The sequence below is a fragment of the Littorina saxatilis genome, linkage group LG2, assembly GCF_037325665.1.
Source record: "Littorina saxatilis isolate snail1 linkage group LG2, US_GU_Lsax_2.0, whole genome shotgun sequence".
Taxonomy (NCBI): domain Eukaryota; kingdom Metazoa; phylum Mollusca; class Gastropoda; order Littorinimorpha; family Littorinidae; genus Littorina; species Littorina saxatilis.
Genome location: NC_090246.1, coordinates 11,795,882 through 11,811,537, shown reverse-complemented (window position 1 = coordinate 11,811,537; position 15,656 = coordinate 11,795,882). Strand labels below are relative to the sequence as shown.

At 40.9% G+C, this 15,656-nt stretch overlaps 1 protein-coding gene across 2 annotated transcripts in view; it reads right to left on the bottom strand.

Annotated features, from left to right (window-relative positions):
* LOC138958203 (chitin synthase chs-2-like) overlaps positions 1–15,656 on the bottom strand; it is a 49,586-nt gene that overhangs the window by 13,781 nt on the left and 20,149 nt on the right. For both annotated transcript variants that reach the window (XM_070329293.1, XM_070329294.1), the window contains 9 exons: positions 9,302–9,508; positions 8,054–8,176; positions 6,634–7,308; positions 5,507–5,841; positions 4,613–4,712; positions 3,960–4,126; positions 3,495–3,574; positions 726–834; positions 187–340 (listed from right to left, as the gene is read on the bottom strand). In XM_070329293.1, the coding sequence (XP_070185394.1) occupies positions 187–340; positions 726–834; positions 3,495–3,574; positions 3,960–4,126; positions 4,613–4,712; positions 5,507–5,841; positions 6,634–7,308; positions 8,054–8,176; positions 9,302–9,508 (1,950 nt within the window). The remainder of the gene's footprint in view (positions 1–186; positions 341–725; positions 835–3,494; positions 3,575–3,959; positions 4,127–4,612; positions 4,713–5,506; positions 5,842–6,633; positions 7,309–8,053; positions 8,177–9,301; positions 9,509–15,656) is intronic.

The following is a 15,656-nucleotide window of genomic DNA, read 5'->3' as shown; positions in this document are numbered from 1 at the left end:
TAACAGGGGTCTCTTTTGTGTAGATGGCTATATAACGAATATCTCCATTATACAACGGGGTTCTTTCTCGGGTGGATAATATTCAAAACAAAATGTCCACACAATATGTTTGTTTTTTCTCCAATATCTATTCTGTTCGAAAAACAATGTTCATTTGATAACGGGACTCTTTGTGGACACACTCACCTGGCTCCACCGTTTCTTGTGTCGGACTCTGGTCTTGTCCTTGAGGTGGACAGCCAGCTTGTTCTGACCGGGTAGTGTCCACTCCAGACGTCCGCCGTACGGTGTCGGGTACTTCACTGGCGGGTCAAGGCGGATCTGGGACCGATGGACGGCTCTGCAAATTACCCAAACACACAGTCTTGTGAACATTTATAAGAAAGCGTACAGGACAACTTTCATGAAGGGTTGTAGAGCTCGAGTATTTTCTTAATAGAATTGGTCTCTTCAAGAAGTTATTTCATTCACAGTATGGGGCAAATGCAGGAGCGATGGAGCGCTACAAAATTTACCAACGATCCTAATGTTTAGCCTTTTTTTTCTTCTTCCAAAAACGAAGTTTGTTTAATACGGTATATTTTTTTTACAAACTTTTTCGTTTAATAAATATATGGTGAGTTTGACAAGGCAATTATTAGAGAATTATCTCGCTGGCTGTAATTTCAAGTTAAACAGCAAATAACAAAAATAACTGGACAGTCAGGTAAAATCCAAGAACTCACGAAGCTGCATTGTCCATAGCCCGTACGAGCTGTTTGACAAAGTCATTGGCTCTGTACTCTGGGTCTTCGTCATCGTGGGGCTCGAAAGCGTCGTCAAAGAAGAAATGTGCTGCAAATAGAGAGACATGATTTCAATTATCTACGGTGTGATACACTCTGCAAATAGAGAGACATGATTTCAATTATCTACGGTGTGATACACTCTGCAAATAGAGAGACATGATTTCAATTATCTACGGTGTGATACACTCTGCAAATAGAGACATGATTTCAATTATCTACGGTGTGATACACTCTGCAAATAGAGAGACATGATTTCAATTATCTACGGTGTGATACACTCTGCAAATAGAGAGACACGATTTCAATTATCTACGGTGTGATACACTCTGCAAATAGAGAGACATGATTTCAATTATCTACGGTGTGATACACTCTGCAAATAGAGAGACATGATTTCAATTATCTACGGTGTGATACACTCTGCAAATATAGAGACATGATTTCAATTATCTACGGTGTGATACACTCTGCAAATAGAGAGACATGATTTCAATTATCTACGGTGTGATACACTCTGCAAATAGAGAGACATGATTTCAATTATCTACGGTGTGATACACTCTGCAAATAGAGAGACATGATTTCAATTATCTACGGTGTGATACACTCTGCAAATAGAGAGACATGATTTCAATTATCTACGGTGTGATACACTCTGCAAATAGAGAGACATGATTTCAATTATCTACGGTGTGATACACTCTGCAAATAGAGAGACATGATTTCAATTATCTACGGTGTGATACACTCTGCAAATAGAGAGACATGATTTCAATTATCTACGGTGTGATACACTCTGCAAATAGAGAGACATGATTTCAATTATCTACGGTGTGATACACTCTGCAAATAGAGAGACATGATTTCAATTATCTACGGTGTGATACACTCTGCAAATAGAGAGACACGATTTCAATTATCTACGGTGTGATACACTCTGCAAATAGAGAGACATGATTTCAATTATCTACGGTGTGATACACTCTGCAAATAGAGAGACACGATTTCAAGTATCTACGGTGTGATACACTCTGCAAATAGAGAGACATGATTTCAATTATCTACGGTGTGATACACTCTGCAAATAGAGAGACATGATTTCAATTATCTACGGTGTGATACACTCTGCAAATAGAGAGACATGATTTCAATTATCTACGGTGTGATACACTCTGCAAATAGAGAGACATGATTTCAATTATCTACGGTGTGATACACTCTGCAAATAGAGAGACATGATTTCAATTATCTACGGTGTGATACACTCTGCAAATAGAGAGACATGATTTCAATTATCTACGGTGTGATACACTCTGCAAATAGAGAGACATGATTTCAATTATCTACGGTGTGATACACTCTGCAAATAGAGAGACATGATTTCAATTATCTACGGTGTGATACACTCTGCAAATAGAGAGACACGATTTCAATTATCTACGGTGTGATACACTCTGCAAATAGAGAGACATGATTTCAATTATCTACGGTGTGATACACTCTGCAAATAGAGAGACACGATTTCAATTATCTACGGTGTGATACACTCTGCAAATAGAGAGACATGATTTCAATTATCTACGGTGTGATACACTCTGCAAATAGAGAGACATGATTTCAATTATCTACGGTGTGATACACTCTGCAAATAGAGAGACATGATTTCAATTATCTACGGTGTGATACACTCTGCAAATAGAGAGACACGATTTCAATTATCTACGGTGTGATACACTCTGCAAATAGAGAGACATGATTTCAATTATCTACGGTGTGATACACTCTGCAAATAGAGAGACATGATTTCAATTATCTACGGTGTGATACACTCTGCAAATAGAGACATGATTTCAATTATCTACGGTGTGATACACTCTGCAAATAGAGAGACATGATTTCAATTATCTACGGTGTGATACACTCTGCAAATAGAGAGACACGATTTCAATTATCTACGGTGTGATACACTCTGCAAATAGAGAGACATGATTTCAATTATCTACGGTGTGATACACTCTGCAAATAGAGACACGATTTCAATTATCTACGGTGTGATACACTCTGCAAATAGAGACACGATTTCAATTATCTACGGTGTGATACACTCTGCAAATAGAGAGACATGATTTCAATTATCTACGGTGTGATACACTCTGCAAATAGAGAGACACGATTTCAATTATCTACGGTGTGATACACTCTGCAAATAGAGACACGATTTCAATTATCTACGGTGTGATACACTCTTTTATTATACAAAAAAGCAACAACAACCAAGAATGGTAAATTTATGTACCATTATTTTTTTTTTTAAATTCTGAATTTTGGAACGTTAGCAGTCTATCTGCTTGATTCTTAAACTGTTTTATAACAATATAAGGATACATGAAATTCCAGGTTCGTCAGCAAAAACGTTGTTTTTGCAACGAGACTTGGTAGATTGAATCATTTGAGATGCAAAAACTGCAATAGAGTGTGGTGTCTAATCCCTGTAGCCATGCCGTTTCTCTGATTTGTACATGAATGGGACGGATTCTGAACGGACATACATAAAAACTTCGTCAAAATTGGGGCATGACAATGGCTGGTACTAAGAGAGTAAATTGAGAGCTTCACAGTTTTTGTGTTTACATTGTAATTTGTAATGTGTTATTTTTATTATGCAATGCATCTTTCTTACTCAGGATGTAAAGTTCAAGATCCTACCTTCGAATTCGTAGTAGTCAGGATCCACGACGTCGAAGAAGACGTACGCATGTTTTCTTGTACATTGGTCTAGATCAAGCCTGTGAAAAAACAAAATGCTTCAATTAATAGTTGTATTTTGTAATTATGTTCAACGCCACAATAATACTTTGTTTTACATTCAATAAACGGCATCCAATTCTTCTGTAAAGCCGACATTGAAAGCAAATGCAAGACCGCATGCATTCGCACACTATTAAACATAGACAGACAGAGAGACCGACAACAGACAACAGACAGCAGGCAGACAGGAAGACAGGCAAGCAGAAAGGCAGACGAACACAAACCTTTAACCTCTGATATTAGGTCATGTGTTATATTCGAATAGTTAAAACACAAGCTTACAAGTGAAACAGTTCAAGAGCACAATTTGAGGGGTAATTCAGAAGAAAAAAAACATGGCAACGAAACAATAAACAAAATTACCTGAAAAGGGACTTGAGGACTTGGTTCATCTCTTTCTCCGTTTCGTGCCACAAGGTGGCGCACACGTAGATCATGGGTGTGACGTCAGTACGCAGAGAACCCCGTGGTTTGAACCCTGACTCATGCGCCTGGTCGTGTTCCGCTTGGAAGAATTGCAGCGCTGTTTTCTGTGAGGAAAAAATGAAAACGTGAACATCGAGCGGGCAGGAAAAAGAAATTACAAATGAGACATTTTCTTACATAACTTCACTTGCAATAGAAAGTGTGTAAACGAAGCACACGCAAAACTGCGTGCTTACAAAATCCAGCGTAAACAGAAACCCGCACGATTGCATGTACACACATATCCGCAAGAAAAAACCCATTTTCATTATGCAAAGTTCCTTACTAAACCCCAAAGAACTCGTGATGCGAAAACAATACTTAATATGTTAACACACATGTTCACACAGAGTGTCTTACGTAATGGATAGCTCCGTTCTGAACCCTAACAAACTGAGAATATGAAAACAATGCAGGATCTTTTTAAAACTAAGGTATCTCCAGCGAAGTGGTCTCTCTTGAGCACATCAGTCAAAACCGGCTATAGCGCTTGAGAGTGACATAGGAGTGCAGAGACGTAGATAGAGGGAATCGGTAAAGGGTTAGTTTACCTTTTCAGTCTTGGCTTCCCTGTCCTTGTCGTCTCGGCGTCTGTTGAGGATCAGAGACTGTTCCAGGAACACCCCACAGTACAGAGGCTGAACGAACAACCTGGACACGGAGAAAAACGAAATATACACTTCAGCTATACAGACGCAACAGGTTCTCTATAAGAGAACAAGAACCAGATGAAGAAATAGATTCCAGGCAAAAATACCGCAAAAAAACGCACAAAAGAATGAACTTTCTCTGCGTAAGTTTGAAGCCTGTAAATTGGCCTCTGTCAGCCATAGGCCTAGACAAATTGATCACATAAACATAGATCGACGACAATATATCCTTCAGTTTCATACTTCTTTGAAAAGTTTTTCTTTTACGAAGCTTTTAATTTAAGATGCCATTATTCCTTTCTTTCCTAGTGGTAAGGCGTCCGCTCCGTGATCGGGAGGTCGTGGGTTCGAACCCCGGCCGGGTCATACCTAAGACTTTGAAATTGGCAATCTAGTGGCTGCTCCGCCTGGCGTCTGGCTTTATGGGGTTAGTGCTAGGACTGGTTGGTCCGGTGTCAGAATAATGTGACTGGGTGAGACATGAAGCCTGTGCTGCGACTTCTGTCTTGTGTGTGGCGCACGTTAAATGTCAAAGCAGCACCGCCCTGATATGGCCCTTCGTGGTCGGCTGGGCGTTAAGCAAACAAACAAACAAAAAATTCCTTTCTTTCCTCTGTTATTGTCCCTCTGATTTACCCTTTCTCTCCATTGTTGTATTCACAAAGTTTGCACCGCCCCCTCCTTATCCCCCCCCCCCTCCTCCCCCACCACTTCGCATTTAAATGAGTTTTACCCTGGCTCAACTTTTTCTTGAACCTCCACACATCAGCTCCACCCCCTACCTCACACACTCACCTCTCAGTCTGCACAAGCCTCTCTACGCTGGGGAACCAGATGTGGGCAGTGACCCAGATAAAGGACAGCCACCAGAGGACAGCGGCCGGCAGGTAATAGTCGGCCAGCAAGGTGTACAGGTAGTTATGCGCGCGACCATTGACGTCACACGTCCAGTACAGATAGGAGGGCAGTCCAAAGAGACCGGTTTCTGCATCAGGGTCATAGGTCGTGGCGTTGCTGCTGATGATGTTGTTGATGTCGCTGTTAGCGCCGTTCCACGTCTCGCACTCGCTGATGAAGGCGCCGAGGAGGATGGGGGTGGCGAGGGTCAGAGGGAGAGCGAAACTTCCCACCTGGTGAGAGGAACATGCGGAAGGAATGCTTTGATTACACACGACAAAAGAAGAGAAACGCGCAAGAATATATGGAATAGGTCGGCAAGGAAAGCAGAACATCTGCTGAAATAGCTCAGTTGGTAGAGCACTGGACTTGTGATCGGAAGGTCGCAGGATCGAATTCGGGCCGGGACGGACACGGGTCATGTGCAGACCCAGAGACGGAAGCCATGTCCCACCCCCGTGTCATCACAATGGCACGTAAAAGACCTTGGTCATTCTGCCATAAGTGCAGGTGGCTAAATACACCTAAACACGCAGACACCTGGGTGCGCGACTCCGTTGCTGCTGGCTTTCCACTGGGGTGGGAAGGGGAGAGAAAAAAAATGAAATGAGAAAAATGTCCATAGTTATTCGTGGAAAAATAAGAGACGCAAGAAAAACAAACTGGAATTTGTTTTTTACAAACAAATAAACAAAGACTTAAACATTGTTAAACAAACCAAGGAACGAAAACAAAACAACTTCGTGAGCTTTCCGATACCTGAACGTTATCTTCGAAACGCAAATGATAAAGAATAATCGGGAGAACGAACAGGGGGCGGGGTCCGGACAGATGGAGTGTCACTAAGGAATCCACCGACTGTTCTAACTTTTGTGTTAGACTTAGAGTTTATTAAACTTACTCAAGTTTTACATTAATTTTTCACAGATTGCCCAAACGTTATTTTCGGTTCTGTAAGTTCAACCATGCAGATTTGCGATTTACAATGCAAAAAAATCGAACTAGAGTATCAACTAAAAGCTTACCTGGAGCAAAACTTTGCAGGCCGTCTTGGCAAAGCTGTAGCACGCAAGACAGGCGGCGAGCTGCACGAGCATGACCCAGAAAGCGTCGTTGAAATACTCCTGCGCCTCCACGTTGGCCACATTGTACGGGTCGTTGAGATGCGGACACCCCTTCACCCCGTTGTCTCCCTCAAAGTACAGCACCTCCAGGCACTTGAAGTCGAGGTCACTGATGATGGCCGTCATCAAGGCCAAGGTCAACACGATCTTCCACGCGCTGACACCGATGTAGATCTTGACGCGCATGCGGCGTGTGTTCTTCTTCAGTTCTCGAAGCTTGGTGCCCAACCCGCCTAAGGTGGTGTATTTGTTGACGTAGTTCTCCCAGTAGCCGCATGAAATCAGGAACAGAGAAACAGGAATGGACCATGTTTCTGACGTCACTTCGTCAAAGATAATGTCTCTGATTGTCCAGGCTAGCAGCGCTGACAGCTGGACGACGATGGCTAGAATGTCTATGAAATAGGTGATGCAGTGTCGGCCCTTGTCGCTCTCTTTGTCGAACAGTTTTAACAGAGCGGGAATGAAGGCCATGCCCACAGATAGCACCAGGCCTCTCAGCGAGTCCAAAGATGGTAACACTTGAAAGGCGAACAGACACACTCCCACCGTATTCAGAGTTTCTGAAATGAACACCTGCAGAAATAAGAAAGTCAAAAAATTACAGTACTGTACACGTACAGTTCATTTAAGATTATGTTTGAATCGAAATAAAGGAACCGTTGAAGAAATTCTGTCACAATAAAACCTCCAAAAAAAAAACATTCAGAAACAGCATCCATTTAGTTTCATGTGATGCATAAGAAGTATACAAATCGTCTAGGTCACTGCCAGGTACACATATACCGATTACACCTAAAAACACACGCACTAGGGTAGCAATCCAATTTCCCAGTAATAGGATACAAACAATAACAATAACAAGAAAAAGAACAAATACTTTATTGCCTGTCTTTACTAAACAAAAATTTGCCTAAAGGCCTGCCTCACATTTACAAAAACGATATTGCACAAGGACATTTAAAGATAAAACCTAACATCAGATCAACATCGTTCTTTCAAACAATATAGGATATAACGTAATGAAAAAGAAAAAAAATGTGTGGGCAAGATAGAGCTAGTCATCAACAGGTGCGATGGTGTTGTCCACCAGGGCGGGATCGAGGGGGGGGGGGGGGGTGTGTGATCCTAGGTTCCGAAAGCCATCCCTTACACGGCAAGTGTACCTTTTTTTTTTAACAGGAGAGACCCAAATACCTCTTTCAAATGCTAAATTTCAACAGCATCTGGGACTCCCCGCCAGCCCTTGTACCCCTGCCTCATTTAGAAAGCCCCTCCCTCTCATACGAGCACTAGCTCCAGCACTGTCCACTGTACTCACGGTCAAGAAAGCGGAGAAGGTGGGGGTGCGAGTGGTCTTGAAGCAAGCCCGCCACGAACACTTGATGAAGGTCAGTAGGTAGGGTGCCGCTATCACCACGAATAGCGCCCAGATCCACCGCACCTGAACACCATCAACACACAGTCAAACAAGAGGCGAAGCCTTCAAGGCTCACGTAAGAAATCGACAAACAGTAACACAAACTCAATCACTCCGTCACACACACACACACACACACACACACACACACACACACACACACACACACACACACACACACACACACACACACACACACACGCACACACAGTAAGCATAGGTGACACTGTGCAAGAAAGCGAGACACTAGATCTAGATCTGTCTGTCTGCATGTGTAGCCTACTTACAGGGACACGACTGCCAACTAGTCTCGGCCCGCTCAAAATAACAATGACCGAGACTTTCAGTAATTCCTTCGCGTGACGTCTAACCCTCTTACGCCATAATGTGACGTCTTCAAATGTTAAAGTTTCTATCACACACACACACGCACAGACAGACAGAGTTTACCATCGCATAGGCTCACGTAAGCCAAACATAGGTCCTGGATAACATTACAGCGGAATCCCCAATTTGAGACTCCCTCCCTTTTAAGACCCTGTTTTCTCAGACTTTTTGTTCATAAGCTGTGTAAATGTACCCCCATTTTAAGACCCCCTCCTTTTGAAGACCTGATTTTCCCAGATTCTTGGAGGTCTTAAAAGGGGGGTTCCACTGTACTATCATTTACAAAAGACATTTCCCCCAAGATTCGTACATGTATTCCACTGAATATTCTGCCCCCCTCCGTCTTTCACCGATCAATAAGAAAACATGTGTTTTGAATAACATAACTCAACCTGAAAATGAACACAACAATGAATTATATGTGCATGTACCTAATTTAGATCATCAAGTTGTTAATGTTGTGTTTGGAGAACTCGACTGAGGTGTATGAAGCGAAACCGGTGAAGCCGTAGGGTCTGATTGTTTGAAAACCCAACAGATCTCAATTTCAACCCATCCTACCCTGCGGGTGCGTACCAAACATTTGGGTGGCACCCACTTTCGCTTCGTACACTTCAGCCCTGAGTTCTAAAATCACGAGTAAATAATTAATAAATAATAAGGGTATTTATATGGCGCAAATCCTACCATAGCCATGAGTTCTAAAATCACGAGTAAATAATAAATAATAAGGGTATTTATATGGCGCAAATCATCACAAACCTGGACATTTTGCGAAAATTTGTAAATGGTGCCCTTGATGTCATCAGGGTACGCTCTGGAGCAGCTGTAGAACTGGCGTCCACCTTCCACCTCCGTGCAGTAGAGCGTGGCGTTCTTGTAGATGGAGGAGGTGATGAGCAGCAGAGTGCTCTTGCTGAGTACCGTGCACAGAAGCACGAACAGCGTGAGGAAAATACCACAGATGACCTGCACACACAAGGGAACGATGCAATCAGTCTAACACGCAGTGACTTTTTTTTTCTTTTTTTTTCTTTTTTCTTCTTACTTTTTTTTTCTTCTCTCCTTTGTTTTTGTTTTGTTTTTTTGTATGGCTATCTAATGCAGGTGCCGATTACATGAGCGGTCAAAAACAGAAGGTTCTCTGCATCAATCTAAAGGTGTCCTTTTGTTGTGGTACCCCTCAAAATTGATGCAAAAACCCTGTCATTGACCGCTCATGCCTCCCCATCAGTAGGTTGTGGGTTCGGAATCCCGGTGTAGGATCCGGTCCGGTCCCCCCTCTGAAGTAGTCCCCCGGGGGACCAATTCGTGGCAAAAACTGCTCTATAATGGTCCCCCCTTAGACATCCAGCCTCGTTTTTCTTAGGCACTCAAGCCATTTTCAATCTATATCTTCGTCCGGTATTATGTAGTGCACAGACAGCAATCTCTTTGTTTGACTATATTTTGCAGAAAATAAAATAGATCTGATTTATAATGCCGTTCAAAAGAAAAATCACATGAAATAAAATGAATAATAAATAAATACTGATAAGAAGAAATGAAACCAGTCTCTGATTCTTTCCTTTCTTTTCTCTAAAATTGCTGGTAACATTACTAACATTGTAACAAGAAAAACGAGGCTGGATGTCTAAGGGGGGACCATTATAGAGCAGTTTTTGCCACGAATTGGTCCCCCGGGGGACTACTTCAGAGGGGGGACCGGACCGGTTCCTACACCGGCCGCGCCTGGTGGGTTAAAGCCCCAGTCCGTCTCAACTGCTTTACAAAACGATTTAAATCTTCTCATGAAAAAAAATAGTTCTAACCTTAGGGAACACATTTGCAATAGCATTTATTAGCATTACATGACACAGGTCGTTTGAATAGCTATTTAGCTCGCGTAAACCACACACCAGATTTCGTGGTTTATCTAACCCCTGAGCCATCATGGACCCGTGTGATCCACTTTCCTTTTTTCCACAATTTAGTCGTCAGTTTGTGATTTCAATGCGACTCGCAGTATCTGCAATAGCACGTTATTCTAAAACGCAACAAACGGCTGCGAGTCACTCGAACTTATCGGCGGCGGTTACCTTCAAAAAAAGCGAGCGCTGTGCAGAAAAATTGTGTGCTGTGAGACACGACCTTTCGTAACCCTGCTTCCGGGCTATCTTTTTTTTTAAACTTTCAAAAATTCGAATTGTTAATCATGTACTGATCTTGTCTTGACGAAAAAAGAAATATTTTATGATTAAATAATGTTTGTGTTACAAGCTGTCAATTTATTATTTAGATTTTAAGAGTTAGTTCTAGCGCCAAAACGAGGCGCCTGATTGTCCGATCAGACAGTCCCCGAAAATAAATTCTTTAAAAATGTCTCACCGTCTAGACGGAAAGCAGCCAGGATGTTCCCGTTCAAATGTAAGTTCGTTTGTACTGTGAGTAGAGGCTCGGGGAGCTCAGTGATCAGAAACGAATGGTCTACGGGAGGCTGTGTGTGCCGTGGAATTTATGATTTTTTTGCTGGTTTAACCGTTCCATCAGTTTATGTACCTTTCTTCCTTTACTGTAAAATCCCTAGCATAAGCCCACCATCTAGCAAACGCCCACCCCCCACTTTGGGCCAAAAGTTGTGCACAGGGGTAACTACCTAGCAAACGCCCACCCTGATTTTTTCAAAGAGACTATAGGCTCACTTTCACCAGGATTTGTGCAGACTGTTCTAAAAGTCATCTTTTTCCCCTTCTTTACCTTTTCGTGTTTCTTTCCTTTTTTCTTATTCTTTGTCCCCTCTCCTCACTCCCACCCATCGTTCATGTTTTTTCGAGTTTCTCTTCTCTTTTTTTCCCTAAGTTTTTGGGTTTTTCTTTCTCAGAAAGATAAATCCAAGTTCAGTTAACGTTTCATTTCCAAAGACGATCGTGTAATTTCTTCCCTGTACAGAAAGAAAGGGCTTCCTTGGTGTTGACATTTGGACATTTCATCAAGTTTCTTTTTCCCGGAATTGTGTTGTTATTGTTTGTCCTTGCAAAGGTCTTTTTACTCATAAATTTATATGAATGACTATGCTCGTGTTGTTTTCAGAAGAGCCAGTCTCTCTCTCTCTCTCTCTCTCTCTCTCTCTCTCTCTCTCTCTCTCTCTCTCTCTCTCTCTCTCTCTCTCTCTCTCTCTCTCTCTCTCTCTCTCTCTCTCTCTCTCTCTCTCTCTCTCATGGTTGGCCTTCTTTGCCTCAAAGTCCTTTTTTTTCTTTTTTCCTTCACTTCTACTCACACGACCTAACTTACATGCTTTCTGGGTTTGTATTCACTCAATTACACGGTTGAGCACAAAACTTACTTTGTGCAAAGGGGTCTATCCCTAGCAAACGCCCACCCCCCAATTTTGCCCTTAATCTGTGCACAGGGGGGGGGGGGGGGGGGGGGGGGTGGGCTTATGCTAGGGATTTTACAAGTCAAGTCAAGTCAAGTCAAGTTTTATTATTCCAATAAAACCCCGTGAGGGTACATGGAAAATTAAAAAACCCAGTAAAAACACATTTCATTCAACACCAAATAAAAGGAACTAAAACAAAAAGAAATCAGACTATGTACAGAAAAGGGAGTTGAGGGGTGAGGGAGAGCAAAAACAATACAAGAAACAATTCAACAATAATAATAATAAATAGTAATAATAATAATAATAATAATAAAACGCTACAAGTGCAAAGTGATTACATACATTTCTTTACTATGGGGAATGGGGGGAAGGGGGAGGGGGGGGGGTGGAGGGTGAGTTAACATCAGGACAAAAATACTATTACAAACAACACATAACAGATATCGGAGAGAATTAAATTTTACTCGCTTCTCAAACAGTACCACTGTTGACGGTACCACTGATGACATTTCACTTCCATATCTCGCCTGTTCAGAACAGGGCGACTACAAAAAAATGGATTCGAATGTTACACCGTCAAAAGACGGTGTCCCTAGACGTATTACGTCCCCACGCACAATCGCTTGCTGAGATTAATTATTTGAGCGTTACACACATACCAAATCCTTAATAAAAAAGTTTTATTAAAATCCCTGTAAATATTCCCCAGGTTTGTAAAGCAGTTGTACAAAAGGAAAAAACTTACATACAAAATAATAATTTACCGTTTGTTGTTATTTTTTAAATAAACGTTTGTCTATAATTCACTGATTTCTGACAGAAAAAGGGAATGCTGGAAAAAGAGACAAGGGGAACAACTGTTTTAAAGTCATCCCCCAGCTCCAGGAGTTTAGCCCCTTTATGATATACTTTTTTCCCCCTCCCAGGCCGGAGTACAGAATACAACATACAAAATACGCTGGTGATTATAGTTTGCCTTCAAATCAAATTGTATGCACATGCACAATTGTTTGTACTCTTTTTCTGGTGACCACATCGCTTTCTAGACATAGTAGTGGGCACTGCGGACACTGGAACAATTTGTCCTTGAACAAAACAAGCACAAGCTTTTTTTTTTTTTTTTTTTTTTTTTTTGCCTCAGTTGCATGCAGTCCGCTTCAAGCTGAAAAATAAATGAAAAGAATGAAACCCTAAGTTGGTTTTTTTGGTGTTTTTTTGTCTTTTTATATTTAGTCAAGTTTTGACTAAATATTTTAACATCGAGGGGGAATCGAAACGAGGGTCGTGGTGTATGTGTGTGCGTGCGTGCGTGTGTGCGTGCGTGTAGAGCGATTCAGACCAAACTACTGGACCGATCTTTATGAAATTTGACATGAGAGTTCCTGGGTATGAAATCCCCGAACGTTTTTTTCATTTTTTTGATAAATGTCTTTGATGACGTCATATCCGGCTTTTCGTGAAAGTTGAGGCGGCACTGTCACGCCCTCATTTTTCAACCAAATTGGTTGAAATTTTGGTCAAGTAATCTTCGACAAAGCCCGGACTTCGGTATTGCATTTCAGCTTGGTGGCTTAAAAATTAATTAATGACTTTGGTCATTAAAAATCGAAAATTGTAAAAAGAAATAAAAATTTATAAAACGATCCAAATTTACGTTTATCTTATTCTCCATCATTTGCTGATTCCAAAAACATATAAATATGTTATATTCGGATTACAAACAAGCTCTGAAAATTAAATATATAAAAATTATTATCAAAATTTTTTTTCGAAATCAATTTAAAAACACTTTCATCTTATTCCTTGTCGGTTCCTGATTCCAAAAATATATAGATATGATATGTTTGGATTAAAAACACGCTCAGAAAGTTAAAACGAAGAGAGGTACAGAAAAGCGTGCTATCCTTCTCAGCGCAACGAATACCCCGCTCTTCTTGTCAATTCCACGGACACTGCCTTTGCCACGGGCGGTGGAGTGACAATGCTACGAGTATACGGTCTTGCTGCGTTGCGTTGCGTTCAGTTTCATTCTGTGAGTTCGACAGCTACTTGACTAAATATTGTATTTTCGCCTTACGCGACTTGTTTTTTTGGTCTTCCTTTTCTCTTCTTTCTTTCTTTCTCTCTACAGCTGAGCGTCCTTCTTCATTGGCGTTTTATAAATTTATCAATTGTATGTGGTTTTCTACAATGGACAAAATCTTGCATCTTTAATGTTGGTTATTGTCGTACATATGTCTGTGTTTGGGTTGACTTAGGTGTTGTTTGTTGCGGTGTCATGATGGAGTTAACATAGTAACAATCACAATAAGTAAGAGGAAAAGCAAATTGTAAGCGTGCTAAAGTTTTCTTAGTAACAGTTCTCTTTTCATTCAAGTGGTGTTTAGTGTAACAATGTAAGTTCCGCCTTTACCCCGGTACCGTTCTCCTTTTAGCGAAACGAAAGAAAGAGGGGGCGGTGAGGGAAGCCAGAAAAGAAGTATATATGATACACTATTCTACATTTCGTATTTGTTTCTCTTTGTCAAACATTATTATAATATCAGTGGGAGTTCCGTATCTATATTTGCTTATGCACATCTTTCCTATCAAAATCAAGTGATTTATATATTTGCATTTTATTGAGTCAGCACCATTAATATAACCACACAAAATATGTTCTACTCCAAAGACTATTCTTATTTTATATTTCTCATAAATAATTTGTTCAACGTATCTCCATAGCACTTTTATTTTCTTACAATTAACAAAAAAATGTTCAACGTAATCTATTTCGGTTGGACAGAAGGGGCATCTCTCACTATAATAAGAACATTTATATAGCGCTAAATCAAAAACTTTCGTTAAAAAGGCTTGCTCTAAGCGCTTGACATCTAAACTAAAACGTCATTCACACTCTTTACAATGATGTACAAGAACTTCATGTCACACTCTTTCATTCAGTATAGCACCATTCACACAGTTGTTATTCGTATTCCAATTTTATACAGAAGAACATTTGTTGGATAAATCGTGTGTAATATTTTCCAGTGCAGCTCTCTTAATCTGGATTCTTGGGTTACATTTTTGGCCAGGTTCCAATGTGACTGGTCGACATTAATGCCAAACATATCACGCCAGAAGTTGATAGATCTCGGGGTAGTGTACTTTTCTTCAACAATATATTCACGGAATTCAATACAGGTTGGTTAGGATCATAATTGCTTTTCTTAATATTACCAGCTATTGTGTTTTCAGCGTAGCAATATGGCCCGATATTTAGACGAGACAAGTAGAATGCCGACGAGTCGAAGACGAGTCGCATTATACTTGTTCGAGTCTAAATATCGGACCCTATTGCTACGATGAAAACACAATAGCGTTTATATAGCTATTCTGACATTAAATTCTGTGTTAAAATCATGTTTTTGTCAGCAACAAGTACCAGAATGGTCCATGTCGCTGATTGCAGACGACGGTTCCCTTTCCGCATGAAGCCACGGAAATAACCGAACATTGAAAAACCCACGGACATGTACAGGGTGACCCAAAAAAAAGAGTACCCAAACAAAACGTCATAAATTGAACAAAAATAAAGCAATCTTCATAAAATTTATTTACACACACAAGTAGCCTCTGCATGATTTCAACAGAAAATGTTAGCGTTCTAGCTTGTCTTTCAGGAAAGTTATGCTCATTCTACAGAACATGCTCCAAATGGCCTCCCCCGAATTTAAATCCCCCAGATTTCTATCTTTGGGGGTTCCTGAAAGACAA